The following is a 27,051-nucleotide window of genomic DNA, read 5'->3' as shown; positions in this document are numbered from 1 at the left end:
TCATAGAGTACTAGGACTGGAAGGGACCTCGAGAGGTCAGCGAGTCCAGTCCCCTGCCCTCATGGCAGGACCAAATACTGTCTAGACCATCCCTGTAGACAGTTATCTATCTACTCTTAAATATCTCCAGAGATGGAGATTCCATAACCTCCCTGGGCAATTTATTCCAGTGTTTGACTACCCTGACAGTTAGGAACTTTCTCTAATGTGCAACCTAAACCTCCCTTGCTGCAGTTTAAGCCCATTGCTTCTTGTTCTATCCTCAGAGACCAAGATGAACAAGTTTTCTCCCTCCTCCTTATGACACCCTTTTAGATATCTCAAAACTGCTATCATGTCCCCCCTTAATCTTCTCTTTTCTAAACTGAACAAACCCAGTTCTTTCAGCCTTCCTTCATAGGTCATGTAGCTCTTCTCTGGACCCTGTCCAATTTCTCCACATCTTTCTTGAAATGCAGAGCCCAGAACTGGACACAATACTCCAACTGAGGCCTAACCAGCGCAGAGTGGAGCGGAAGAATGACTTCTCATGTCTTGCTCACAACACACCTGTTAATGCATCCCAGAATCATGTTTGCTTTTTTTGCCACAGCATCACACTGCTGATTCATATTCAGCTTGTGGGCCACTATAACCCCTAGATCACTTTCTGCCATGCTCTTTTCTAGATAGTCGCTTCCCTTCTGTATGTGTGAAATTGATTGTTCCTTCCTAAGTGGAGCACTTTGCATTTGTCTTTATTAAACTTTATGATTAAAAGGCACTAGAAAGGAACAGTCCCTATACTCCAGGGATAGAGTGACCAGAAGCAAGTATGAAAAATCAAGACTTATTGGGAGTGGCAAGGGGGAAAAGAAGACAGCTACCTATATAAGACAAAGCCTGTAATACAGGACAGTCCTGATAATATTGGGATATCTTGTCACTCCATCAAGGGCATACAAGGGTTTCAACTGTGTATTACTGCTGTCTCTTCCCCCCTTTTTCTCTGTGTCCACTCAGGGAGTTGCTGAGCACATATTTGGCCTTCTGGAAAGAAATGCAGACTGTTTGGTATTGACACTCTTTGTTTGGTATTGACACTGTGTTAAATGGAGGGGAGGGGTAAAAAATTTGATAGGGCTTGTTTGAGGAATTTTAATTAGAAGGCAGTGGAAAAATAGAATGGTAAATGAAATCCTAGTAAAGAGTTAAACTAAAATGGAACATGGGATGATGTACCCAATAATTTGGACAAAACTGTCCAAGTAAACTGCTGAACAGTTACTGGTTATTTTTAAGAATTCTTGGGAAAGAATATGAGACAGCATGGAGAAAATCTGTAGATCTGAATAGGGCTGAGTGGGATAGGAATCCACAGAAATTAGAAACTAACTGAATTTTCAATTAAATTCTATCAGATGTTTTAGAGAACCTATAGAAAGAATATGATTTTCTGTTACTATAGGACTGGCTCATAAAGGCAATTGTTACAGAAAGGGGTGTTATTTCTATGTTATTATGGTTGATATGACACTTTCAGCCTATGTTTGATGGTTTATAACTTCAGTGGGAAAAAATTGACTTCATTCTTCGCATTGCATGAAGGGATCTGAAAAAAGGGGAAACAAGAATAACCTAAAAACAGAAGCTCTAGTAAGATGGTTAAAATGTGCCTTTAAATCAGGTGACTCCATTTTTATTTTATTTTTTAAAATAGTACTGTGTTTATATTTTATTGGGTCTGTGACCCACTCCCTATTTTAACTACTGTCACCTTGCACCTTGTGTAATTGTCTATGTTTGTGCTAACTAGAGACAAAATTGCATTATTATGGGTTCAGTTAAATCTCCTTGAAATTCATAATTGTAACATCTGCCTTTCACTACTGATACATGTAAAAACAATTAAATGTCTTTATGAAATAATATGAAATAATAGCAGACTTCACCAGAACCATAGACAAATGCACATGTAAGTTAAGGGTTTTGCTTGGGTATTTTTTTGAGATGTCCAAGAGAGATGCAATGGAAAATCAAGACTATAGCCTGAACAAGCACTGGGAACACTGCCTTGAGAAAGGCCTAGAGGGAACTTTTGGTCTAGGCATTGACCGGACAGGGCCTGAGAACACTGAGAAAAGAAACGCTTATGCTCTTTGATTCTTGCTGTGCTCAGCAAAACAAGACTCTGAACATTCACATTAAATAAGTACAACTGCATCAACATCAAATTCTCCTGATAAATGAAACAAACCACTAGACCCCAAATTCTAGATAGGTAGTTAGGTCAAAAGGGGGTAATATTATTACTGTGAATATGACTGCAGAATCCTGATTTGGCAGCACTCTACATCCTCTTTCCATAGGTATCTATGACAACGGAAATTGCAAGGCAGTAGAAAGTCAGACCCTATGCTTTCAGCTGAAAAATCTTATGTATTTCTCTTAGAAAATTGTCCTTGAATTTTTAGACTATATTTTGACTCCATCTGTGAAATAAAATTGTTTAAAGTAAATTGTTTAAAAATCTGTAGTTATACCCAAGCTAAAATAGTGATACAAATTTTGCTCTTTACTCATAGAATTTAGTCCTATTAAACTTCAGTGGGACTACTTGTGTAAGTAAACGGGACAGAATTTGGTTCTCTATACTTTCCACTACATTTTGTTTTCTGTAATAACTGCCACATCTTTGTAGATATTCCAGGTATATTCAGTGTTTGCACTAGATGGGCACATCTAGACTATATTTTAATTTCGCAAGAGGAAACATTCCTGCAGAATTTTCATATCTTCTTCCGATTGCTTTTTTGAAAGCGGGTCTTTCGAAAGTGAAAGTAGTCTGAATGCGGGGGTTTTTTGGAAAAAAACCCTTTTTTGAAAAAACTGCTCCTCCTAAAAAAACACTCCTCCTTCTGAAAAAAACACTCCCAGACTACTTTCACTTTCGAAAGACCCGCTTTCAAAAAAGCAATCGGAAGAAGGAATTCCATGGGAATTTGCATATCCTCTTTCAAAATTGAAATGTAATCTAGACGTGCCTGATTAGACCTAGGTGCATTAGCCTTTTTTTTTCCAGTGCTATCATTTGAAAGACTGTTTACTTGATTAAAAGTATCAGAAGAGTAGCCAAGTTAGTTTGTAACTTTTAAAATAATGAGTAGCCCTGTGGCACCTTTGAAGAAGAACAAAAATACATAGAATTATGAACTTTTATGGGTGCAACACACTTCATCAGATGAAACAGAAACATATATATGACAGCAGAAGACGTACCTGTCAATTGTAAGGCCAGTGTTAATTATGCTAATTAAGTGGGATGTATGTGTTCATTCATAGCTTTTGATTTGAAAATGCAGATGTTAAAGGCAAGGGAAACTGGTTTTATAATGAGCCAACCAGTTAAATGTCTTTATTCAAGCCCAGGGTAACACTGTCAAATTACTTGATGAAATGAAGTACATACTGGCACCTACCGCCCCAGAGAGTGCACAATTTTGAACTGAATGTGTGGTCTAATGATTGCACATGAAGCTATAAGGTCATGAATATATCAGAAGCATTTACAGGGAAAGGGGCTTTTTATAATTAAAATTTGATAATAAGACCCAACCGGTTGAAACTAAACATGAAATCATTCACATTAGGTACTCTATATTAGGAAAATACTTTAATGAAAGCTATTGAACCATTTTCATTAAAAGTATCCAAAATAGCTTATATAAAACATAGCGGGATTTTTTTTGGGGGGAGGGGATTGTGAGGATGGTGCTGATGGACTGAGATGTAATTTCCAATCCTAGCCCCATACATCAAATGCCTCTCTTTCCATATGATACAGAACCGTTCCACCAAAACCTCTCCCTAGTTGAAGTGCTATGACATTTGCTGAGACTTACATCACTAGAAAAGCTATCATTAATATATATAGTCAATGTTATTTTTGGGTTTCATTTTAAAATACTGAAACAAGATAACCTTGCTGTAATCACATTGTTATTTGAACTATTTTTGTAGGGTTCCAATATAAACCTGTCCAGTGCCTTCTCAATAATGCATTACTTTTTATTTTCATTAAAATTGCTTGGGGAATGTTGAAACTTTGAGGCTGTGTTTAGACTGCATCCCTTTTCCGTAAAAGGGATGCAAATTAGACAAATCGCATTGCAAATGAAGCGGGGATTTAAATCCCCCCCGCTTCATTTGCATAAACATGGCTGCCACTTTTTTCCGGCTCGGAGCTTTGCCGGAAAAAAGCGCCAGTCTAGATGTGGATCTTTCAGAAAATAAAGCCTTTTCCGAAAGATCCGAGGGTACGTCTACACTACAACGTTAATTCGAACTGACTTAGTTCGAATTACTTAATTCGAACTAAGATAATTCGAACTAACGGATCCAGACTAAAAAACTAGTTCGAATTAGCGTTTTGCTAATTCGAACTAGCATGTCCACATTAAGTGGACCCTGAACCAGGCTTAAGGATGGCCGGAAGCAGTGTCGGCAGGGCATCAGAGGAGGACTTAGAGCGTGGAGATGCTGTATCAGGCTAGCCGAGGGCTGTGCTTAAAGGGTCCCGACCCCCACCCCAGACAAACAGTTCTCAGGGGTGCCCCACTTGCAAAGCAGTCCTGGCTTGGATTGCCCGGACTACCCACACTGGGCACATCACAGCACTCGGCCATCAGACCGGCTGCCATCTGGGGAGAGGGGACAATTGGGGGGCTGCAGGAGAGCTTCCACCCCCAGAAGATCACAGAGCCAGCCCAGTCCTCCCCATCAGGGGCGCATACCCCATTCCTCCCTCACCTCCTTCCACTTACCCTTCCCTAGCCTCTCTTCTTGATGTACAAAATAAAGGACAATTGTGTTCAAAAATGGAATCTGTCTTTATTGAACAAAACTGGGGGAGACTGGGAAAAGGAGGTGGGAGAGGGGAAGAGAGAGCCTGGGAGAGGGGAGGGCAACTAAAATGATCAGGGGTTGGGAACAGGTCCCATATGAAGAGAGGCTAAAGAGACTGGGACTTTTCAGCTTAGAAAAGAAGAGACGGAGGGGGGACAGGATAGAGGTCTCTAAAAGCATGAGTGGGGTGGAGAGGGTGCATACAGAAAAGTTGTTCATTAGTTCCCATAAAGAAGGACTAGAGGACACCAAAGGAAAGGAATAGGTAGCAGGCTTCAAACTAGTAACAGAAAGTTGTTCTTCACAAAGCAAAGAGTCAACGTGTGGAACTTCTTGCTGCAGGAGGCTGTGAAGGCTAGAACTAGAACAGAGTTTAAAGGGAAGTGAGATCAAGTCATGGAGGTTGGGTCCATGGAGTGGTATTAGCCAGCGGGTAGGAGTGGTGTCCCTGCCCAAGGTTTGTGGAAGGCTGGAGAGGGATGGCATGAGACAAATGGCTTGGTCACTGTCTTCGGTCCATCCCCTCCAGGGTCCCTAGGGTTGGTCGCTGTTGGCAGACAGGCTACTGGGCTAGATGGACCTTTGGTCTGACCCAGTACAGCCATTGTAAGCTCAGGGCTCAGGGGCGGGGGTCTCAGTGGACCACCTTGATTTTCATGCACACCTGCTCCTGGGTGGCCAGGCTGGCAGCTCTCCTGCCCTAGCCGGTCCACTTTCCTGTGCCTAGTGCGGAGGTCGTGGACGAGGTCCATGATGTCCGCACTAGCCCAGGCGGGTGCCCGCCTCTTACGGTCCCGGGCAAGCTCCCGAGAGCCGCCAGCCTGGTCCCAGGAAGAGGAGGAGGGCTGGGGGGCATCGGGTGGGTGGCTCGATCCGTGCCAGGTGCAGGGTCTGCTGGCTGGGTGCTGGCAGGCTTGCACGTGGCACGGGCACCGTAGCCAGCCCGTGCTCCTTTAAGGGATCCGGGGCCGGGAGAGGGGCAGCCGAGTTTCCCTGGTGTTGGCCAGAGTGGCCACCAGGGAAACCTGGGGAGGGCTAGCCTCCCACTAGTTCGAATTAAGGGGCTACACAGCCCTTAATTCGAAATAATAAGTTCGAACTAGGCTTAATCCTCGTGGAATGAGGATTACCTAGTTCGAACTAAGCGTTCCGTTATTTCGAATTAAATTCGAACTAACAGAGCACTAGTGTAGTGCCTATGAAAATTAGTTCGAACTAACGTCTGTTAGTTCGAACTAACTTTGTAGTGTAGACATACCCTTATTTCTCTTAAAATAAGGAATAAGGGATCTTTCGGAAAAGGCTTTCTTTTCCGAAAGATCCTCGTCTAGACTGGCGCTTTTTTCCGGCAAAGCTCTGAGCCGGAAAAAAGCAGCAGCCATGTTTATGCAAATGATGCGGGGGGATTTAAATCCCCGCTTCATTTGCAATTGCGATGTGTCTAATTTGCATCCCTTTTACGGAAAAGGGATGCGGTATAGACACAGTCTGAGATGTTTGGAGGTTTACACCACATTGTAGATGCATCTAGTTACCAATGCAGTTAATAGGATGATACTTGCATACAATTCTGTAACGTTATGTGGGGTTCTCACCGTCTAGTATCAGTGTCTTCTTCTATGGGCTGTAAATACTATTCAGGGTCAGTGCGGTCTCTCAAAACATTATGTAATATACTTGTAATTCACATACTAGTAGCCACTAAAAAGTTAGCATAACTAGAGTTACTCAAGTTATTTTGCACTCTGAATGTACAGTAAAACTCCATTAGTCCGGCATCCAATGCTCCGGGACTCCTGATGGTCCAGCACCATCAGGAACCCGGAAGTGCTGGGGCAGCCGGACAGGCTTCCCCCATTCAGCTGCTGCTGAAATTGACCAGCAGCTGAATCGGGGAAGCCGGAAGCAGAGCAGCTGGGGTGCTGCTGGGTTGGTCCCGTAGCACTGCCCCTCGGGGCTGCGGGACCAACCCGGCAGCACCCCAGCTGCTCTTGGGGACGCCTGGGGCAGAGCAGCTGGAGTACTGCCGGGCTGGTCCCGCAGCGCCAAAGGACAGCGCTGCGGGACCAACCCCGCAGCACCCCAGCTGCTTTCCCCCAGGCGTCGGGATTCAGCCGCTGCTGAAACTGACCAGCAGTGTCAGTTTCACCAGCAGGCTGAGTCCTGATGCCTGGGGCAGAGCAGCTGAGGTACTGCGGGGTTGGTCTCGTAGCACTGCCCCTCGGCGCTACGAGACCAACCCCACAGCACCCCAGCTGCTCTGCCCCAGGCGTCCCCAAGTCAGCTGCTGCTGAAACAGATCAGTGGCTGATTCCAGGAAGCCCCGGGCAGAGCATTTCTACCCCGGGCTTCCTGGAATCAGCCGCTGACCTGTTTCAGCAGCAGCTGAATCGGGGACCCCTGGGGTAGAGCAGCTGGGGTGCTGCAGGGTTGGTCTCGTAGCGCCGAGGGGCAGCGCTACGGGACCAACTGGGCAGTACCACAGCTGCTCTGTCCCAGGCATCCCCAAGAGCAGCTGGAGTGCTGCTGGGTTGGTGCCGTAGCGCCACCCCTCGGCGCTGCGGGACCAACCCGGCAGCACCCGAGCTGCTCTATTGCAGGCATCCCCGATTCAGCTGCTGCTGAAACTGACCAGCAGCTACTGAATCAAGGACACCTGGGGCAGAGCCGGACTATCGTAAGGGGGGGCTATGGGGTGTCTGGGGTGGCATCCCCTCCCACCCCACTCCAGACCCCTCATAGCCCCCCCTTCTGATAGTCCGGCATATCTGATAATCCGGCACCCCCTGGGTCCTAAAGGTGCCTGATTATCAGAAGTTTACTGTAGTAGGAAACTGTATGCTAACTCAACAAATATCTTACCTGAACCTTTTGTAAAAATGTTTTTACCATATGGAGGGCTATTCTATAGGTTGAACAGGTTAGCTGACATGATGTGACCACAACTCTGCAGCCTGTGTACACCAAGACAAACTGAATTCAGCATCATGTCAGCTAATTGTGATTCTTTGTATTATTTGTCCTGGCTTATATTTACCACAAAGTGATTGTCAGCATGTAGGACAGTATGTAACATTGTTTTTATTTCCTTTCATAGGATTCTAGCTAGCAATTGCTCTTATCCAGCCCATTTACCAGCCACAAGCAAAAATGAGAAGAAATGGCAAAGCTCTTGCTTAAGAACTAGGATATAGAGTGAAATGAAGTGTGAAGAGGAGAACAGTGAAACTACTCCTGATTTTTACTGTCACCAGCAGGGTAAGGGACAGCCGGAAGGCGAACAACAAAGTGCACACCTCCAAAAACTAAAGCAAAAGAGGAGAACAAAGGCAGAGAATAAACAGAAATTTCCAGCATTAGAAAAAGGAGCAAGGGAGTATAGTTCTTTAGATACAGAACCCATGAGTGAAAACATGGCTTCACTGACTTAATAATAGTTGGGAACACAATTACTTTAAATGTTAAAAATATGTATTTACACTGGAAATTTGTACTTACCGACTACTGACATTTCAGGAACACTAGCGGTATAAGTTTCTTCTGGAAACGTTGGTTCGTTGTCATTGATGTCATGGATTTTGATGACAAACTCTGACTCGGGCTCCACAGGCCTCAGAGTTCTTCTGTTAATAGCCTGGGCACGAAGGGTGTAAAAGGCTTTTTCCTCCCTATCAATTCTCCTAGTGGCATGAATGTCTCCCGTTTTCTCATCAATAATAAAAAGTGTACCAGCGCCATCTCCTGATAAAATGTACTTGAGAGAGCCATCTCCTTTGTCCTGGTCAGAGTGAAGCTAAAGGAGAAAGAGAGAGAGAAAAAAATCTTTCACTTTAAAAAGGGGGTAAGTTTTTTAAAATTATGAAGTCATCCAACATGCAAAAACAAGATTAGCACTGAAAACAGTTATTTTCTGTTTATATTGACTTGGCATACTGCAAACATTGTGCTGTACTAAAGCATTCATGTCTCCCTTACTTAACACAAAGAGTCTTTTAGCTTGACTGCTGTAGCAGATTTTAGTTTTCCAGCAACACCTGTTCTCTTCTGTGAAACATTTGTGCCACAAATCTTAAAGAAGAATTTTATGTTAATGTTGACCTTTTCTTTCCTTGAAGAGAGCCTATTAAAAATTCACAACCTGCTGTGTTAGTTGTAAATTCACTAAGCAGATAAAGGACATGGCAGGATACATGACAATTAAGAAAAACAGAAGAACTGGTGATGTGTCTCACAATTTTTAAAGTTTTTATTTCTTATTATTTATGTTTCCTTCTCCTAAACTGGAGTACATTTTAGTGTAACTCATTATCACTTTTATGCCCATCAAATACTTTAAATGGTTTAAAGTAAAAAGCAACAGAATTATAAGCAATCGGTATTGATTTGAATCATATTATCTAGATATCTTTCTTCACTAATGGCTTCTGACTCTGGAACATCCCTAATGCAAAATATTTTATTATATAGTAGCATATTGAAATGCAATTGACTAAGCCAGACTGTTACATTCAACATCACTTCCCCCGCTTCTTGTTACACAATTCCCTATCTCATGGAGTCTGTTATGTCTGACTTGCAGAATGAATTATTCAATTTATTTTCACACTGAAATGTATATTTTAAAATGTATTTATATTTTACAGATGTGTCATATTTGATAAAGGCCCAAATATTAATTTTAAAGTACCTCTAATTTGCTTATTTTGTAGCCATGCTGTTGAGCATGCAATTTTGGGGAAAAAACAAACAATCAGCTTTTTAAGCCCACAGCAAAATGAGTTAAAACAGCTATGAGCAAAATTTCTGATCATTGTAATTATGCAGTTAGTTTCCTCACTAACTTATTTGTTTATCTAATCATGCTGTACATACAACGATAATGCAAACAGGTGAACAGATAAGTGCTATAGTATGTGTCAACAATTCTTTGCACTTTCAAATGAGTTACAACATTTATTTAAAGGCACAAAACTGTAGAGTCAAAGTTCATCTTAGGAAAAAAAATCAGGCCCCAAGAGTATTAGAACGGTCCAAAAAGTTTCAAACATGAAATAAAACTAGTGCAATTCAGGCTTTTTTTCTCTCCTGCTCTAACTATAGCCAAGGAAAACAGCATAGCAATATTAAAGTAGTGCTGAATACTTATACAAATACCATCTTCAAACATACAAGTTAGGCTTCCAAAAAGATGTTCTTGCTTAGGGCACACTTCATCAGGTCTAAATATTCCCCATGGCATGAAGTTCATTTTTTTTTCTGATGCACCATGTTGCTTTCATTCTCTTTTCTAAAGTCTCTATCTCAGGCCAATATCAGAGGCAAGATTCTAAACTAGATGGGCCATTAGTTTGCTCTGGTTTAGCAATCTCCAGGTTTCTGTGAAGAAACTAAATTAATTCAGTGGAGCAGAGGGATGAAGTAAAGGTGATAGAGTTAATTTCTCTTGTTGCAGTACAATTTCAGAAACTGAATCTTTCCCACACACTCATAATGGGTAGAGAAGGAAGGGAACTTATAGAGGATCTAGGACTAATGCCATTATCAAGTTAGAAACTTAGAAAACCAATTAAATGTTACTGAACTTTGATTACTGTAATTTTCTCATTCTCTCACAACTAAAAGAAAGTGTACACACATAGCAAAGAATTACTGGGTGAATTTTGTGTTTGAGCTAAAAATTAAAATAAAGTACACAAAACAAAACACATTTGTCATACATCTCTCCTTTTCTACAAACAAAGGAGATGGTTGGAGCAGCTGGTGCCATATAACAGAAACAAAACAAGAACAGTAATTTTAAGGGGAGTGTCTTCTATGTCATCTTTAGTTCTCTTCTCCTTTTCTCCCTCCAGTTTCTTTGCCATCTACAACTTGGAAGTCTCAACCTCTCCATAGTCTCCTTCTCTTCCACCTCTTCTATGCTTCCTAATTTTCTTCCCTGGTTTTCTCCTTTGCATACCCAAAGGGGGAAAAAAAGGAATCTTACTTGCTGTTCCTTTACCTATGTGTTTTGAGGAGGACCAGGGGGACAAAGCCATGATACAAAAAGATCTCACCAAACTCCGATACAGAGGCAGCAAGATGGGGAATGCAAGTAGTTGACTAGATTAACTGATAAGCCTATTCATGTATGTCCCTACTATGTATATTCCTCTTCTCCTTACATGTGCAGGGACTCAGGGGTCTACCTGAGCCTCTCCTGGTTAAACTCCAAATCAAGGCCATCTCTACCCCCAAAAATAAGGAAAGAGAAATTCTTTAAAAAGACTACTGCTCCTTCCCCCTCAACTGGTCAAACCAAGCCACATTCAAGGTTGCAGGGAGCCCTATTTTAGAGGTGTTTGACAGCTTTACTTAATAAATGAAGTATTCTGTGTACAGGACATATCATCTCTGCATATGTATATATGTAGAGCATTTAAAATAGTTTTAGACTTATTCTAATACATTTCTAATTGCATAGCCCTGAGTCAATAACATTGTCATCTTAAATATCAAATGACTGCATGTAGTCACATATTGTCCCACTTTCTTAATGCCATAGCAAAGTCAACATGCTAGTCCGGAAATATTCATCTTTTAAGTCACTGAATGGTGATAAAAATATGCAGTGGTGACAGGCTAATTTAAAAGAGTCCTTTCCTTTTACCAAATTATTGTAGACACTAAGGGCTATATCTGCCCTCGAGCTGCATGGGGAATTTCTAACAACTTTAATGGGAGTTGCACATGCACAATAAATTCACTTCACCAGCATTAAACTAGTGTGATCAGGCTCTCTGGAGAGAAAGGGATCCAAATTTGCTGAGGTAAAATTGATTTGCCAAAACCAGTGTCAGACCATGGGTTTATAGGGAAGATCCTTTTAGCTATTTTTCTAGCCTATGAGCTACAGCATATTCAAATACCCCGCCTAAAGATGTGAAACACAGGATTCTTGGTTTATCGTAAGAAGCTTACAATATCATTTGCTTCAGAGGCATATCATTGTAAGCCTCATTCCAAATGTTTGTCATCAAAAGGTGCTTCCACAATCCCAACAGGCACTGATTTTCTAAAAGTCTGGAAAGACACCTCACAAAATTCCAGATAGGCAAATATAACACATGAAAAACCATAGGTATTTGAGTTCTGGCATGCAACTATCCCCCTCAGGTGGCCTAATGAGCGATGTTGCATTCATCAACAGACATAAATACATTACAGGTTGGACTTTTCTTGTTTAGCACCCTTGAGACCAACCAGTCCCAGACAAGGGAATTTGCTGTATACCTATCCCTGGACCAGCTGAGGAAAGAACTCAGACAAAGAGTGGACTGGAACAGTGCTGAAGGTTGTTTATTGATGTAAATTCTTAAGGGTACTGGTAATACTCACACATGCATCACACTCATACTAGGAATTTGGAGGTAGGCAACAGGTGCGGCATAGATTTCTTCTAATTTCATAAGCAGCTGCAGCTGGCAAGGCAACAGCTTCCTGGAGATCAACCACAAGGCCACAGTGCTCCCTGGAGATCCCTTTGGATCTGCAGGAGGGATGTTCTTCTCTAGGCCAGTCCCAGGTTTCTGCTGTGATGTTACATCTTGTCCGAGAGTGAGAGAGAGAGAGAGAGAGACTTCCACTTGGGTGCTTATCACGTTATTTATACACTTGCAGGGTCCTTCCTTGTCTTAAAAAGTTACAGAGAGCAGGACTGCCTTGTGATTGGATGTTTCTCATTCACACTTCCTCGCTCGTTCTATAGGTCACATACATATTTATAAAAGTGCATATGATTAATTCCACTTAAACAATGTCACTTTTAAGCAAGCGTCTAGCCTTATAGAATTGACATAACAGAAAGCTACTTAAACCACATTTGCTCAGCTAACAGAAATTATCTTAACCGCATCAGCTAAATGGCTTTAAAATAAGAGCCTAGCCTTACAGGAAACTCAACTAGCAGAACCTTTCTAGACTGCATTTGCTTAACAGGAGCTAGTCAAGTTTTAGCTGAGAGAGCTAGAAGTACAAAACAAGGGGAGGAACAGGCATTTGTGTCTAATCAGCCATACTCCAATGAGGGGGGTATGTGTCCAGCTAGCTACAAAAGGGAGGTCTCCTGATACCAGCCCCTCAGCCTGCTACCCCTCCTTGCTGCCAGCTCCTTCAGTGCAGGTCGGCTGTCTGCAGGTCAGCCCCAGCTCTGCTGCTGGCCAGCTGGACACCTCTGGCCCCACTGCCGAATGGCAGGTTGTCCAATCACGCTGCCGCATCCCCAACCCTACTGCTGCACGACATGTGGCCACAGCCACGTTGATTCTGCTGGGCTGCTGCAGCACAACCCCAGCCCCGATGCAGCCCCAATCATGCTGCCACTCCCGCGGCTGCCTCCCAGGCTGCTGCAGCCCAGGCAGACTTTCCTTCTTGGCTGCTGTGGTCTGGGCCACACTACCAGGCAGCAGACACCCCCTGACTGCTCTCCTCCTAGGCTGCGGTGGCCCCACTGCTAGTAGACAGGCAGGATTTCACCTGGCTCCCAGTTGCTGGCCCTCCTGCCCCAGGGCTCTCTCACCTAGGAACATCTGGGGTCATACTGGACCATGGATGTTGCTGGAAGAGAGAATCCCGGATTTGGGAGGTGCAACCTGTAGTAATAGAAAGACCTTAAAACACTGAAGGGGTTTGAAGTGGGCTTAGAGAATAATTTATCAGAACTTTAGACCCTCTTTTGTTTGCAAATTGGGGTACATAGCTCCCCCAAAATAAGCTCTCCTGGGATGTCTTTATTTGTAGCCAGTCAACAAATAGAAAATAAAGGTGATACAAAACTGTATGGAGGGAAAAGTGATATTAACCCTTTTTTTCTCCCCAAGCCTCAAGAGATAATTCCAGTTTGAGAGATGAAGAAAGGTTTCAAGTGTTTTTTGTTGTGGTTGTTGTTCAGAACCAGCTAAACAACTATTCAACTTCTTATATAGTAATTTGGAGAGTCTGGTTTTTCTTTCATTTTCAAAAGATATATTGAATAATCTCTAAACAAAAACTGAAGAAATTATGTGGTGGCAGATAATTTTGGTATTTACACTACATATTTACTAGAATGAATCCTGAAAAGTTTCCGAGCCACCAAAAAAACCCCCAAAAAACCCCGCTTAGGAACTTGATTTAATTCATCAGTGTTTTAGTTGATTGACTATATGATGGTTGCCTGCTTTCTGTCACTTGGACAGCCCTGCTTTTTTCATAGAATGAATAGAGGATACCTACACATTCTGAATAAAGACACTATAGCATGGAGAGACATAGGATTCTCCTTTGTCCTGGAGTATTGTGTATAATAATCACAAACATATTTTAAACTAGTTTGTTATGAATGTAAAATGGAAATGTATTTATCATAAAAGATCGTGAATCTATGCTGAGTTTCAGAGATTTGACATATTTTAAACTGTGACTAAAATGCTCAGAGGAGATCAGGAGTATATACAAAAAAGTACTTAAACTGCTGATGACAAAGTGTGTCTCTCACCATCAAATTCATTTGGGAAAAGTCACAACATTTAGTCAAACAGTGTCTTCCTCTACAGCATCCAAATGAATCAGAGGTAACTAAATAAAGGACTCTAAGAATACACCTATGAACTTTTTTGTGGTATCTGGCTGCTAATTGGTTGCAGAAAAAGGCTGTAGTCCGCACACTTAATACATAAAGACTTCAGATCCTCATGGGAGGATCTATCAACAGGGTTTCTCAGACACTGTGGGTCAGTTTGATGGTGCCCAATACTTCTCAAACATCAGGCACATATTGTAGTAAGGTGCTCACTCCCCCCTTAAGCTGCAAGTTTTGCAGGTCAGCCTACAACTGCCACTAGAGGAGAAAGCAGTAAAACACACAGAAGTGAGGTGAGGAAGTAGACTGTATTCCAGCTCTTTCTGTAAGCACTGTCATATTTCATTCCTGTGTGTCAGAAATGAATAACTTCTGCCAGGTGCCCCAGTTTTACCCTGATGTGAGATTGAAAAGCACGTCCTCTGACACTGCCTTCAAACACACAGCATTATCCCAAAGGAATAAAAAACCCACCCTTTTTATTAAGAGCCACACAGAGTGCTAATACCAGAAATATCTATTAGAAATGATGTTTTAGGAAAAAATACTGAATGATTTTAAATATTTCTATGAAAACTCTGAGATACTGTACCAAATGAAATATCATTTGTCTTTTCATGACTAGCTGGATAATTGGCAAAAAAGAAGTGTGTGATTTTTTCCTCCTGTATATTACTTTAAGTGTAAAACACTTCACATAGCTCTTTTGGTTAATGGGCATCTGTGTTTCATGACAGCCAAGCTGAGAAAGGAATAGACATCTGTTTCACTTAGCAATTTTGTCTCACAAAACAATCAGCTGCTAAGATGTGGTTTTGTTTTTATACCCATACCTGGTATTTTGCACACCAATGAATTTCTTGTTCTATCTCCCACAGGAGAACTTCACTTTTTAGTGATCACCACTATAGAATTTATTTTACTGGACAAAAAACAGAATATCTTCTGCATCATTCCCAATCAGGTCTGACTCACGCTACAGCAACTGTAATTACCATATGACACAGCCTGGTACATTTAGTTATCAATCTACACAAAGATTAAAATATTTTGTTTATCCTAAAAACACTTTAATCAGAGAACTATCATTTACTACGATTATTAAAATGAAGGCAGTACAATAAATAATGGACAAAGTTTGGAAAGAGATGCATCAATAAGCCTATTAGATGAAGGGCTTTTGAAGAAACATAATTAGCTCTGCAATAGGGAAAGAGATCCAAAATAGAAGCGTACGTCTACACTACAGCGCTAATTCGAACTAACTTAATTTGAATTAGTTAATTCGAACTAAGCTAATTCAAACTAGTGCATCTAGACCTAAAAACTAGTTCGAATTAGCATTTTCCTAATTCGAACTAGCATGTCCACATTGAATGGCTCCTGAACCGAGGTTAAGGATGGCCGGAAGCAGAGCCGGCAGGGCATCAGATTAGGACTTAGAGCATGGAGCGGCTCTCTCAGGCTAGCCGAGGGCTGTGCTTAAAGGGACCCGACCCCCACCCTGGACAGACAGTTCTCAGGGGTTCCCCGCTCGCTTGTCTAACTCGAGGAGGGACAGCAAAGCAGTCCTGGCTTGGAGTGCCCTGAATGTCCACACTCAGCACATCACAGCACTCGGCCATCAGCCCGGCTGCACTTGCCGCAGACTGCCATCCGGGGGGGGGGTGGTCAATCGGGGGGCTGCAGGAGAGCTTCCACCCCAAGGAGCCCGCAGAGCCACCCCAGTCCTCCCCATCGGGGGCTCGTACCCCATTCCTCCCTCACCTCCTTCCACTTACCCCTCCCTAGCCCCCCTTCCTGAAGTACAAAATAAAGGACATGTGTGTTCAAAAATAGAAACTCTCTTTATTGAACAAAACTGGGGGAGACTGGGAAAAGGAGGTGGGAGAGGGGAAGAGAGAGGGTGGGAGAGGGGAGGAGGAAACCTGGGAGGAGGGAGCTGGAAGGGGGAAGCCAGGTGAAGAAGGAGGAGGGGAAGTATCAAACTGTGGTACGCCATATATTCAGTACGGTGTACAGATGTGATCTCCTCACCCCAGAAAAGATATTTTGGACTTGGAAAAGGTTCAGAAAAGGGCAACTAAAATGATCAGGGGTTTGGAAGAGGTCCCATATGAAGAGAGGCTAAAGAGACTGGGACTTTTCAGCTTAGAAAAGAGGAGACTGAGGGGGGTATGACAGAGGTCTATAAAAGCATGAGTGGTGTAGAGAGGGTCCATAAAGAAAAGTTCTTCATTAGTTCCCATAATAGAAGGACTAGAGGGCACCAAATTAAATGAATGGATAGCAGGCTTCAAACTAATAACAGAAAGTTCTTCTTCACAAAGCAAATAGTCAACCTGTGGAACTCCTTGCTGCAGGAGGCTGTGAAGGCTAGAACTAGAACAGAGTTTAAAGAGAAGTTAGATAAACTCATGGAGGTTGGGTCCATGGAGTGGTATTAGCCAAGGGGTAGAAATGGTGTCCCTGGCCTCTGTTTGTGGAAGTCTGGAGATGGATTGCACAAGACAAATGGTTTGGTCATTGTCTTCAGTCCATCCCCTCCGGAGTAGCTGGTGTTGGCCGCTGTCGGCAGACAGGCTACTGGGCTAGATGGATCTTTGGTCTGACCCAGTACGGCCGTTCTTATGTTTTTATGTTCTAAGCTCAGGGCTCAGGGTCAGGGGTCTCACTCGACCACCTTGATTTTCATGCAAACCTGCTCCTGGGTGGCTAGGCTGGCAGCTATCCTGCCCTAGACGGCCACTTTCCTGTGCCTAGTGCGGAAGTCGTGGATGAGGTCCACGATCTCCGCACTAGACCAGGCGTGCGCCCGCCTCTTGTGAACCTGGGCAGGCTCCTGGGAGCCGCCAGCCTGGTCCCGGGAAGAGGAGGAGGGCTGGGTGGCAGTGGGTGGCTGGCTCGTGCCGTGCCAGGTCCAGGGTCTGCTGGTTGGGTGCTGGCAGGCTTCCACCTGGCACGGGCACCGTAGCCAGACCGTGCCACATTAAGGGCTCCGGGGCCGGGAGGGGGGCAGCCAAGTTTCCCTGGTGGTGCCCAGAGTGGCCACCAGGGAAAGTTGGGGAGGGCTAGCCTCCCACTAGTTCGAATGAAGGGGCTACACAGCCCTTAATTCGAACTAGGCTTTAGTCCTCGTAGAATGAGGTTTACCTAGTTCGAATTAAGTGCTCTGCTAGTTTGAATTAAGTTCGAATTAAGTTCGAACTAGCAGTTTGCCTGTGTAGCGCCCATCAAAGTTAATTCGAACTAACAGCTGTTAGTTCGAATTAACTTTGTAGTGTAGACATACCCTTACTTATTAGAATTAAGGTCTTTTTTTCTACTTTATAACTCATATATTGAAGAACTATTCTTTCCCCTACATCTCAAAACATCAGATATTTAAACTTGCCAGTTAATTTCCCTTTGTACCAGCCTAGAAGACAAGATCTAGAGCAGATGTGGCAAAATCATTTCTCCTTTCCCTTTTCTCTTTCTAGCGTATCTGGCCTGCACAATCTTTTCCCTAACTGCTGAGTTTTAAGTAACACAGCTTGGTGCCAAATCTCATTCATTTGTAATGAGACCCGCGTATTTCGATTTATTCTGAAGGTAGTTTTTTTAAGTAACTCTCTTGTCTGATAAAGGATTTTGCACTGTGTTTCAATGAGACACTTACAGTCTCACTCTTAATCTCCTGAAATCTCGCTCATTTATGTTGTCACAGCTTGCAAGTCCTATGCTATAGCACGTTGTTTAAAAGAGCTGAGAAACAGAGAGGAAAAATGTATATCAGAAAGAGCAATTTTGTGGGACTGGGAAAGATGAAGAGAGACCAAAGTTAAAAGAATATACAGCAACTGCATATTGGTTGGGAGTTAAGAAAAGCTTTGAAATACTCCTACTTGCTCAGAACAGACAAACACAAAAACTCGACTCTGTACTGCACTGCCAAGGTTAGATTATTTCATTTCACTTTGGATTCATTAGCGTCACAGGGCTCAATTTACATCTGGTATAACTCCACTCACGTTCTTTGGGTGAGAGGGGAGAAAAAGTCAAACAAACAAACAAAGTCCATACAGCAGTTAATCTCAGAGTTTTTAACCTCATTGTTAACTGCTGCTCTCTAGCCTGATGCCATTTGCTAAAGGACTTCCAGCTCTCTTAGACCTCAAACTCCATGGCTAAATCTACACTGCGCATTGTTGCGCAAGAAGATATGCAAATGAGGCACGGTGATGAATGTTACCATGCCTCATTTGCATACCTAATGAGCTTCTATTTTTGTAGAAGGGGCTTTTGCGCAAGAAGGAGCTGTCTATACAGCTCCTTCTTGTGCAAAAAACCTCTCTTGCACAGGAGCCATTCTTCCTCATTTGCATATCTTCTTGCGCAACAATGCGCAGTGTAGACATAGCCCATAAGTTCAACAGAGGCTTCATCACAAGTGTGTTACATCAGCTCTGTGAGGTTTTCTTCATACAGTTTCTCCCACATTATTCCATCAGAGTGGCTGTGTTTGCTATTGACTGAGCTGTCCTGCTGATTTACAAAAGGCAAGATCTAGCCACAAAATGACTGTTTTCTCATTTGCTCTGAAGCCCAGTTTTCCTTTCCTGCTCACTAGAACCTTAGATCAATCCCTGCCATAACCAGGGGCTGCTGCAGTACCTCTGACACAGTCTTCCCATGGCAGAGGGGTTTACACTGTAAATGTATATCAACTCTTGGGGGTGTTCTTCATATAGCTATTGGGCAAGGTGATGTGTATCCTTTGGAACTACCCCTACCCAGCTTGGGACTGCCCACTGCCTGTATCCTCACTCCTTAAGGATATAAGCATATTATGTGGGGGACCTTACAGAAGGGTTGGGGGCAGGGGGAAAATGCTCCTTATGTCTAGGATTTTAAGTGGCCTCAGACGTACTAGTGCTTAGTATGCATGGTGAATATGTTTCAAGACTGGAAGGTTTCTTTTTAATGGCTTGTTAGTTTTTGGCACTGTGGACCCTCTTAGCATATATTCGAAAATTGTCCACTTATGCATATTGAAAAGAATTGACCAGGATTCAAGAGCATACCCACACTCTGCCAAACATTCAGCAACAATCTACATAAGTTGGTCTGATGTGAATTAGGGAGCTCAATGTGCTGAAACCCAAAGCAGCCCTTCCTTTCACTACATTGGAAACTCCATACACATTGGAAAGAAAAAAAATTAATCTACACAGGCTTTTCAATAAGGACAGCAATCAGAGAGGTAATTAAGCAACAGTTTGAGGAGACCTTTGTGACAACAATAAGAAGCATAGTTTTTATTAGATAGCTTAAATATGACTTTATAAAGCAGCTTAGGTATTAACCAAATAACCATTAAAACAGCATTAGCCTTCATACATCTTATTACACAATTTGCATTATGTATAAACATCAAGTCCTTTTCTTTTTAAATGAATGCAAAACTTCATTAACATCAGTGCTTCTGAGCTCTTCTGGCTTTTGATGGAGACTCACTGAAAACAAAGAAAACATGATTTTTTTGTTTGTTTGTTTCCCAACAGAATCACTATAAAATGTGAATTGTCCTGGAAACCAGCTTACAGTGAACTAGAAGCACCAGGCCAGCCAATAAATCCAAGACGTCCTATGCCCTGCAACTTTCAATTCACCCCAGCTCATGTGGAAACCTACACCCTGCCATGGATTGGTTCATAGAGGTCCCCTTGAGACTGTCACCAAGACTAACCCTAAACCAGCCCACCTGCCCTTGGGGGCAGCCCACCAGCTTATCCTGATGGGCCAGAAGCTCTGGTCCCTCTCAGCAAATACACAGAGTTGGGATAATGTCCCTCAATCAGAGTAACACAAGGCCCTCTAGGAGGGTTGAACTACAGGGACTTGTCAACGCACAGCCTCAGATAGGACCAAAACACTCAATAAATCCATCTTACTCTGTATAAAAGCTTACACAGAAAAATAGCATACGTTTTGTCTCTTTTATCAGTGAAAGAGAGAGATGTGCAGCTGTTGCTCCTCCCCCGAGTAACATGGTAAGAATTATTTACACTGGGTTAGATAATAAACAAAAAGTGTTTTATTAAAGTATAATAAAGTAAGATTCAAGTGAATGCAAGTGAAACCAGACAGATCAAAGCAAGTTATTAAAATGTGCCAGTTAAGCCTAATGCAATATGATGGGGACTAACTTACCTACAACTACTCAAAAGAGAGATCTTGGAGTCATTGTGAATAGTTCTCTGAAAACATCCACTCAATGTACAGCAGCAGTCAAAAAAGCAAACAGAATGTTAGGAATCATTAAGAAAGGGATAGAAAATAAGACACAGAATATCTTATTGCCTCTGTATAAAACTATGGTACGCCCACATCTTGAATACTGAGTACAGATGTGGTCGCCTCATCTCAAAAAGATATACTGGCATTGGAAAAAGTTCAGAAAAGGGCAACAAAACTGATGAGGGGTTTGGAATGGGACCCATACTAAGAAAGATTTAAAAGACTTGGACTTTTCAGCTTAGAAAAGAGGAGACTAAGGTCATGATAGAGGTCTATAAAGTCATGACTGGTGTAGAAAAAGTGAATAAGCATAAGTAATTTACTTATTCCCGCAATATAAGAACTAGGGGTCACCAAATGAAATTAATAGGCTGCAGAATTAAAACAAACAAAAGGATGGTTTTTTTCACACAGTCAACCTGTGGAACTCCTTGCCAGTGGATGTGGTGAAGACTAGGACTCTAACAGGGCTCAAAAAAGAACTTGATAGATTAATGGAGGTTAGGTCCATCAATAGCTATTAGACAGGATGGGTAGGAATGGTGTCCCTAGCCTCTATTTGTCTGGAAATGGGTGACAAGAGAGGGATCACGTGATGATTTCCTGTTGGGTTTCCTCCCTCTGGGGCATCTGTATTGGCTACTCTTGGCAGACAGGATACTGAGCTACATGGACCTGTGGTCTGACCCACTATGGCCGTTCTTATGTTCTTAATACACTATGAGAGATTTTTAGAAATCATATTTCTCACCCTAATCTTTATTTTAGGTAAAATCCTTCGAGTCAGAGAGAATCTTTTTTCTGGCCTGGTCTAACAGCTTCTTATATATCCTCTTAGAGTAGGGAGGCAGTTCCAAAAGCCAGCTGAAGGTGATCATTGATTGCTTCCCATCCCTTATATAAAATTTCTCCAAAGGGCAATCCTTTTTTCAAGTCTCTCTTTCCACATGGGAAAATACCAAATTTTTGAAGAATTCCAGCAGCAGGTGGCATAGTCATATGTCCACAGTATTGGCTTATAATAAAAACCAAAACCATTTGCAGATCATGGTCTTGAGCAATATGCTGTTAAGTTCAATAAGTACCATTAGTTAGTGTCTTTCACTAGAATACCTAGAATTAATAAAACAGATTTACACAATTTCCACTACATGCATCTGACGAAGTGGGTCTTTGCCCACGAAAGCTTATGCTCCTACACTTCAGTTAGTCTATAAGGTGCCACAGGACTCCTCGCCGCTTTTGCAGATTCAGACTAACACGGCTACCCCTCTGATACTTGACACTTATGTTTGTAACTTTGCATACAAGAATGATACATGTACATAAAGAAAATGTATATATTCAAGGGAATTCAGGCTATTGAATGATAGGTTACTTGTCCTGTTCTGCATAAAACATATCTGAGTTATGAAAATACAAATTCAAAAACTTATTTCCATAAAAACTAGGGGGCGTAGCATCATGCACTTGTTGATTTATTTTAGACTGTGCACACTTTAGGCCAAGGCCTCCGGAATTATACTGGAATAGGTACGTTCTTGGAAAAGCTGTCCTTTGCCACTGTCCATGACACTAAAATGACGCCAAATCTTTGTTGTGAATTAGCTTTCATTGAGATAATGTGAGTATGTCTACTCAAGCTAGGACTGTCACCCCTAGCTCTATGCATAGACATAGCGTAATGGTAGGAGTGGTGGGGCTAGGAGAACAATGATGGAGGGAAGGGTTACATTTGCAAAGGGGGGAAGAAAACGAGGATTTGAGGTCAGCAAGCCCTGGCTGGGTTCTTTGAGAAAATCTGTATTTTATAATCCCTTGGGGCTGAGAGGTTTTGGAACTGACAGCACAGGTTCCTTGATTGTTGAGGGAAAAGAAATATTGATAACGTTGCCAACATATGGATGCTGGATTAGTCTTGGATCATGAAGTTGCAGAAGCTGGTGAGAGCAAGGAATTCTTCATGACATGGACACTACTGATCATGGGCTTCTTTGGATGGATAGAAATGACAATTTGCCTACTCTTCAGCATGTAACTGGTGGGCTAAGAAGTTATCCTCCGAGTATTGAGGTGATTCACTAAGGAAGAAGCGATCATAATTTTATTCTTGGTGCGCATCTTATAAAATCTATAAAGAGACTGGGATTGTATCAGAGGTTTGTATCGAGAAGCTATGCTAGTTTCCTCTGATTTGACTCTGGATCCGAATAATTGCTACAGCAATAATATGAAAGATTTATAACCTGCTTATGAGATCTTTCAGGAGGATATACGACTTGATTGAAATCCTGTCTAGCTTATAGAACTCATAATATGATTTTACTTTTATTTCTTAAATAACCAACTTTGACCTTAGTGCTTATCCCTTAATAACTTCCTTTTGGTAGTTAATACATCTGTTTTATACTTTACCTAAAAGAATGCATTTTGGTTGAACTGTTTGGGAAATCTGCTCAAGTTGCGAGTGCTGGTGCACATCCACTTTCTTTTGTAGAAGGGGCAGACTGTGTAAGAAACTTAACTGATCAGGCTTATGACAAGAGCAAGACCGATAGCCCTGCGGTCCCAAGCTGGGGAGTAGGGATGTAGTCGAAAAGTAGGGATGTAGTCGAAAAGTAGGGATGTAGTCAAAGAGTAGTTAAATAGTCGACTATCTGATAAGCCGGTTCCCCCCCAGCACCATCTTCGCAGTGAGTGAGGGTGGAGGAGCAGAGGCATACCTGTGCTTTTACTATAATTAAAAGGCAGAGGTGTAGCATGGGACCTGACAGAAGCCAGGACTGAAACATTTAAAAGACAGAGCTGCAACGGTCTGTACCAGCTGCCTGCATGCCCAGCTCCTACTTCATTTAAACTGCAGAGCCGCAGCACCCCTTATCTTATCTACTAATCATACACCTGATACAAATTAGTCATTTATTTGATATTTAACATCCTTATTGTGGAGCTGCAAGAAATGACTGGAGTCTCTCTTTTGTTGGCTCATGAGTAGCTGGCAAAAGCATTCATGGAACTCAGCTGAGTGTGCCACTCTCTGTAAGTACCAGAGGGGTAGCTGTGTTAGTCTGGATCTGCAAAAGCGACAAGGAGTCCTGTGGCACTTTATAAACTAACAGATGTATTGGAGCGTAAGCTTTCATGGGCAAAGACCCACTTCGTCAGATGCATCTGACAAAGTGGGTTTTTGCCCACGAAAGCTTATGCTCCAATACATCTACTAGTCTATAAGGGTATGGCTACTCAAGCCACCCTAGTTCGAACTAGGGTGGCTAATGTAGTCATTCGAATGTGCAAATGAAGCCCGGGATTTAAATATCCCAGGCTTCATTTACATGTTCCCGGGCGCCGCCATTTTTAAATGCCCGGTAGCTCGAACTACCTGCCCGCGGATACACGCGGCATGAGCAAGGTAGTTTGAATTAACACTCTTAATTCAAACTACCGTTACTCCTCCTTTCAGGAACTACTGTTGCTTTAAATTAAATATTTTACTAATATATCATCTTCAAAGGCCTTGCAGGAGGAGTAACGGTAGTTCAAATTAAGAGTGTTAATTCGAACTACCTAACCAGTGCCACATGTAGCCGCGGCAGGTAGTTCGAGCTACCAGGCATTTAAAAATGGCGGCACCCGGGAACATGCAAATGAAGCCTGGGATATTTAAATCCCGGGCTTCATTTGCAAGTTCGAATGATTACATTAGCCACCCTAGTTCGAACTAGGGTGGCTAGTGTAGCCATATCCTAAGGTGCCACAGGACTCCTTGTCACTTATGTAAGTATGATATCTGAAGAGGTTTACAGCTAGTTACAACATCATAATGTGAGAGGGAGCTTAGGTTTGTAAACCGTAGATGGGGCAGATCACAGAAACTGGCCCTACACTCTGATCTAAGTCTTTCACAAGCCATGCATGCCATTGTGCAATAACACAACATAAAACAACTGCAATTTCTTGAACTACACTGCATCACACTGTTCTTTTACTCTTTGTATAATGGGATATACTATATTCACTCCATTGTGTGAAAAACAAAAAACTAAAAGTAAAACAAAAACCATCCCAAACACTGCCTGAAATCGTGCATTCCCTACCAGCTTTTGTTGGTGCCTCTTGCTTGATGTTTTTTTACATTAGTTCAGAAAGCCTCCATTTGCTTTCAGACCTATTTACACCTCTCTGTACTCTGTGAAGCTCCTCTTTAACAAACACATGATTTTGAATAACTGAAATCTTTGAGTCCCTGTATCATTCTCTTTGCCCTTTTCACGTCTTTATTCTTCTTTTTAAATGTGACCAAACTTGCATGTGCAATTCTAAACATAGCCTCTCTGAACTGCTCTCTCTCATCTTCTCCAGCTTATATAAAGCCACTTGAGATTTTCTTAAGGCCACTGCCAAGCCTTCTTTGCAAGTTTAATCACAGTTAATCAATAATCATTTTGTTTATTTCAAATTAAATGACACTGCCCTCCAATTCTGTTACTAATGCAGCGTAATTGTCCCTCTTCATTTAGAATTACTGGCATTTGCATGGCTCTCATGAATATGCTAGTAGTAGAGTATCCCTGTAGTATCCTTATGGAAACATTGTGGCATGGGAAGTGTACAGCAGTCATTGAGGAAAGTATTAATGGCTTAATTAGGAGAGCCTGAATGATCAAAAATCAAGTAGGAGTCCTATAAAAAGTGGAAACTAGGGGTGTGTCTAGACTACCTAGTTTTGTCGACAAAAGTGGACTTTTGTTGACAAAACTATACCAGCGTCTACACTACCGCTGAGTTCTGTCGACATAACGTCGACAGAATTCAGCAGTTTTGTCGACGTGGTATACCTCATTTTATGAGACATAACACCTTCTGTCGACAGAACTCTGTCGACAGAAGGTGTTATTGCCTGTAACATTGCGTCCAGATTACGGAGTTCTGTCGACAAAGCAGCTTGCTTTGTCGACAGAACTCAATGTGTCTGGACGCTCTTTGTCGACGGAAGTTTTGTCGACAGTATCTGTTGACAAAACTTCCGTCGACAAAACGCGGTAGTCTAGACGTACCCTAGGTCAAAGTGAAAAGGATGTATATAAACAAACACTATGGCTGTGTCGACATTGGCATGATCTTGCGCCAAATCGGCCGCTTTTGCGCAAAAACATGCCGCCTGTCTACACTGGCGGGGAGTTCTTGCTCAAGAACACTGACGTTCTAATGTGTGAAATCAGTGCTTCTTGCTCAAGAACTATGATGCTCCCACCCAGGAATATGCCCTCTTGTGCAACTGTTCTTGCGCAAGAGGCCAGTGTAGACTGGCAACATGAATTTCTTGCGCAAGAAAGCCCAATGGCTAAAATGGCCATCGGAGCTTTCTTGCGCAAGACAGCGTCTATACTGGCACGGATGCTCTTGCGCAAAAGCACATCTCTTGTGCAAAGGCACATGCCAGTGTAGATGCTCTCTTCTGGAAGAGTTTTTGCACAAGAACTCTTCTGCAAAAGAGTTCTTGTGCAAAATCATGCCAGTGTAGACGCAGCCTACAAGGATGCAGGAGCAAAATTAGAAAGGCTAAGGCACAAAACAAGCTGAAACTAGCTACAGACATAAAGGGTAACAAGAAGACATTCTACAAATATATGAGAAGCAAGAGGAAGACCAACAACTGGGTAGACCCATTGCTCAATAACAGAAAATGTGGAAATGGCAGAGGTGTTTAACTACTTCTTTATGTTACTTTTCACATAGTGAATGACAGGGAAAATCTGGTAGTTTCAGAAGTTAAAATAGGGGGAAAAAAACAAGTTAAAATTATTTAGAAAATGTAGATGTCTTCAAGCCACCAAGGCCTGATGAAATTCATCACAGAATATTCAATGAGTGATTGAGAAGGTATCTGAGCCATTAGCCATCAACTTTGAAAAGTCATGGAAGATGGGAGAGACTCCAGAAAACTAGAAAAGGGCCAATATAGTGCCCATCTATTAAAAGGGAAATAAGGACAATCCAGGAAACTACAGATCAGTCAGTTTAACTTCTATGCCCAGAAATAGAATGGACAAAAAATTAAGAAATCCATCTGAAAACATCTGGAAGATAAGGTGATAAGTAACAGTCACGTGGATTTGTCATGAACAAATAAGGCCAAACCAACCTGACAGCTTTTTTTGATAGGCCTTGTGGAAAAGAGTGAAGCAGTAAACTTGGTAGATTGTAGTAAAACATTTGATACAGTCTTGCATGACCTTCTCATAAATAAACTAGGGAAATACAAGGTAGATGAGGCTATTATCAGG

At 42.3% G+C, this 27,051-nt stretch overlaps 1 protein-coding gene and 1 long non-coding RNA gene across 4 annotated transcripts in view; one reads left to right on the top strand and one right to left on the bottom strand.

Annotated features, from left to right (window-relative positions):
- LOC112547772 (uncharacterized) overlaps nt 1–8,373 on the top strand; it is a 129,716-nt gene extending 121,343 nt beyond the window's left edge. Inside the window, exon 4 of the long non-coding RNA XR_012901753.1 lies at nt 7,982–8,373. This is a non-coding gene — a long non-coding RNA (uncharacterized LOC112547772). The remainder of the gene's footprint in view (nt 1–7,981) is intronic.
- CDH10 (cadherin 10) overlaps nt 1–27,051 on the bottom strand; it is a 167,414-nt gene that overhangs the window by 59,283 nt on the left and 81,080 nt on the right. For all 3 annotated transcript variants that reach the window (XM_075921417.1, XM_006112616.4, XM_075921416.1), the window contains exon 3: nt 8,383–8,677. In XM_075921417.1, the coding sequence (XP_075777532.1) occupies nt 8,383–8,677 (295 nt within the window). The remainder of the gene's footprint in view (nt 1–8,382; nt 8,678–27,051) is intronic.

The sequence above is a fragment of the Pelodiscus sinensis genome, chromosome 2 (assembly GCF_049634645.1).
Source record: "Pelodiscus sinensis isolate JC-2024 chromosome 2, ASM4963464v1, whole genome shotgun sequence".
Taxonomy (NCBI): domain Eukaryota; kingdom Metazoa; phylum Chordata; order Testudines; family Trionychidae; genus Pelodiscus; species Pelodiscus sinensis.
This window is presented reverse-complemented; position numbering and strand designations above follow the sequence as displayed.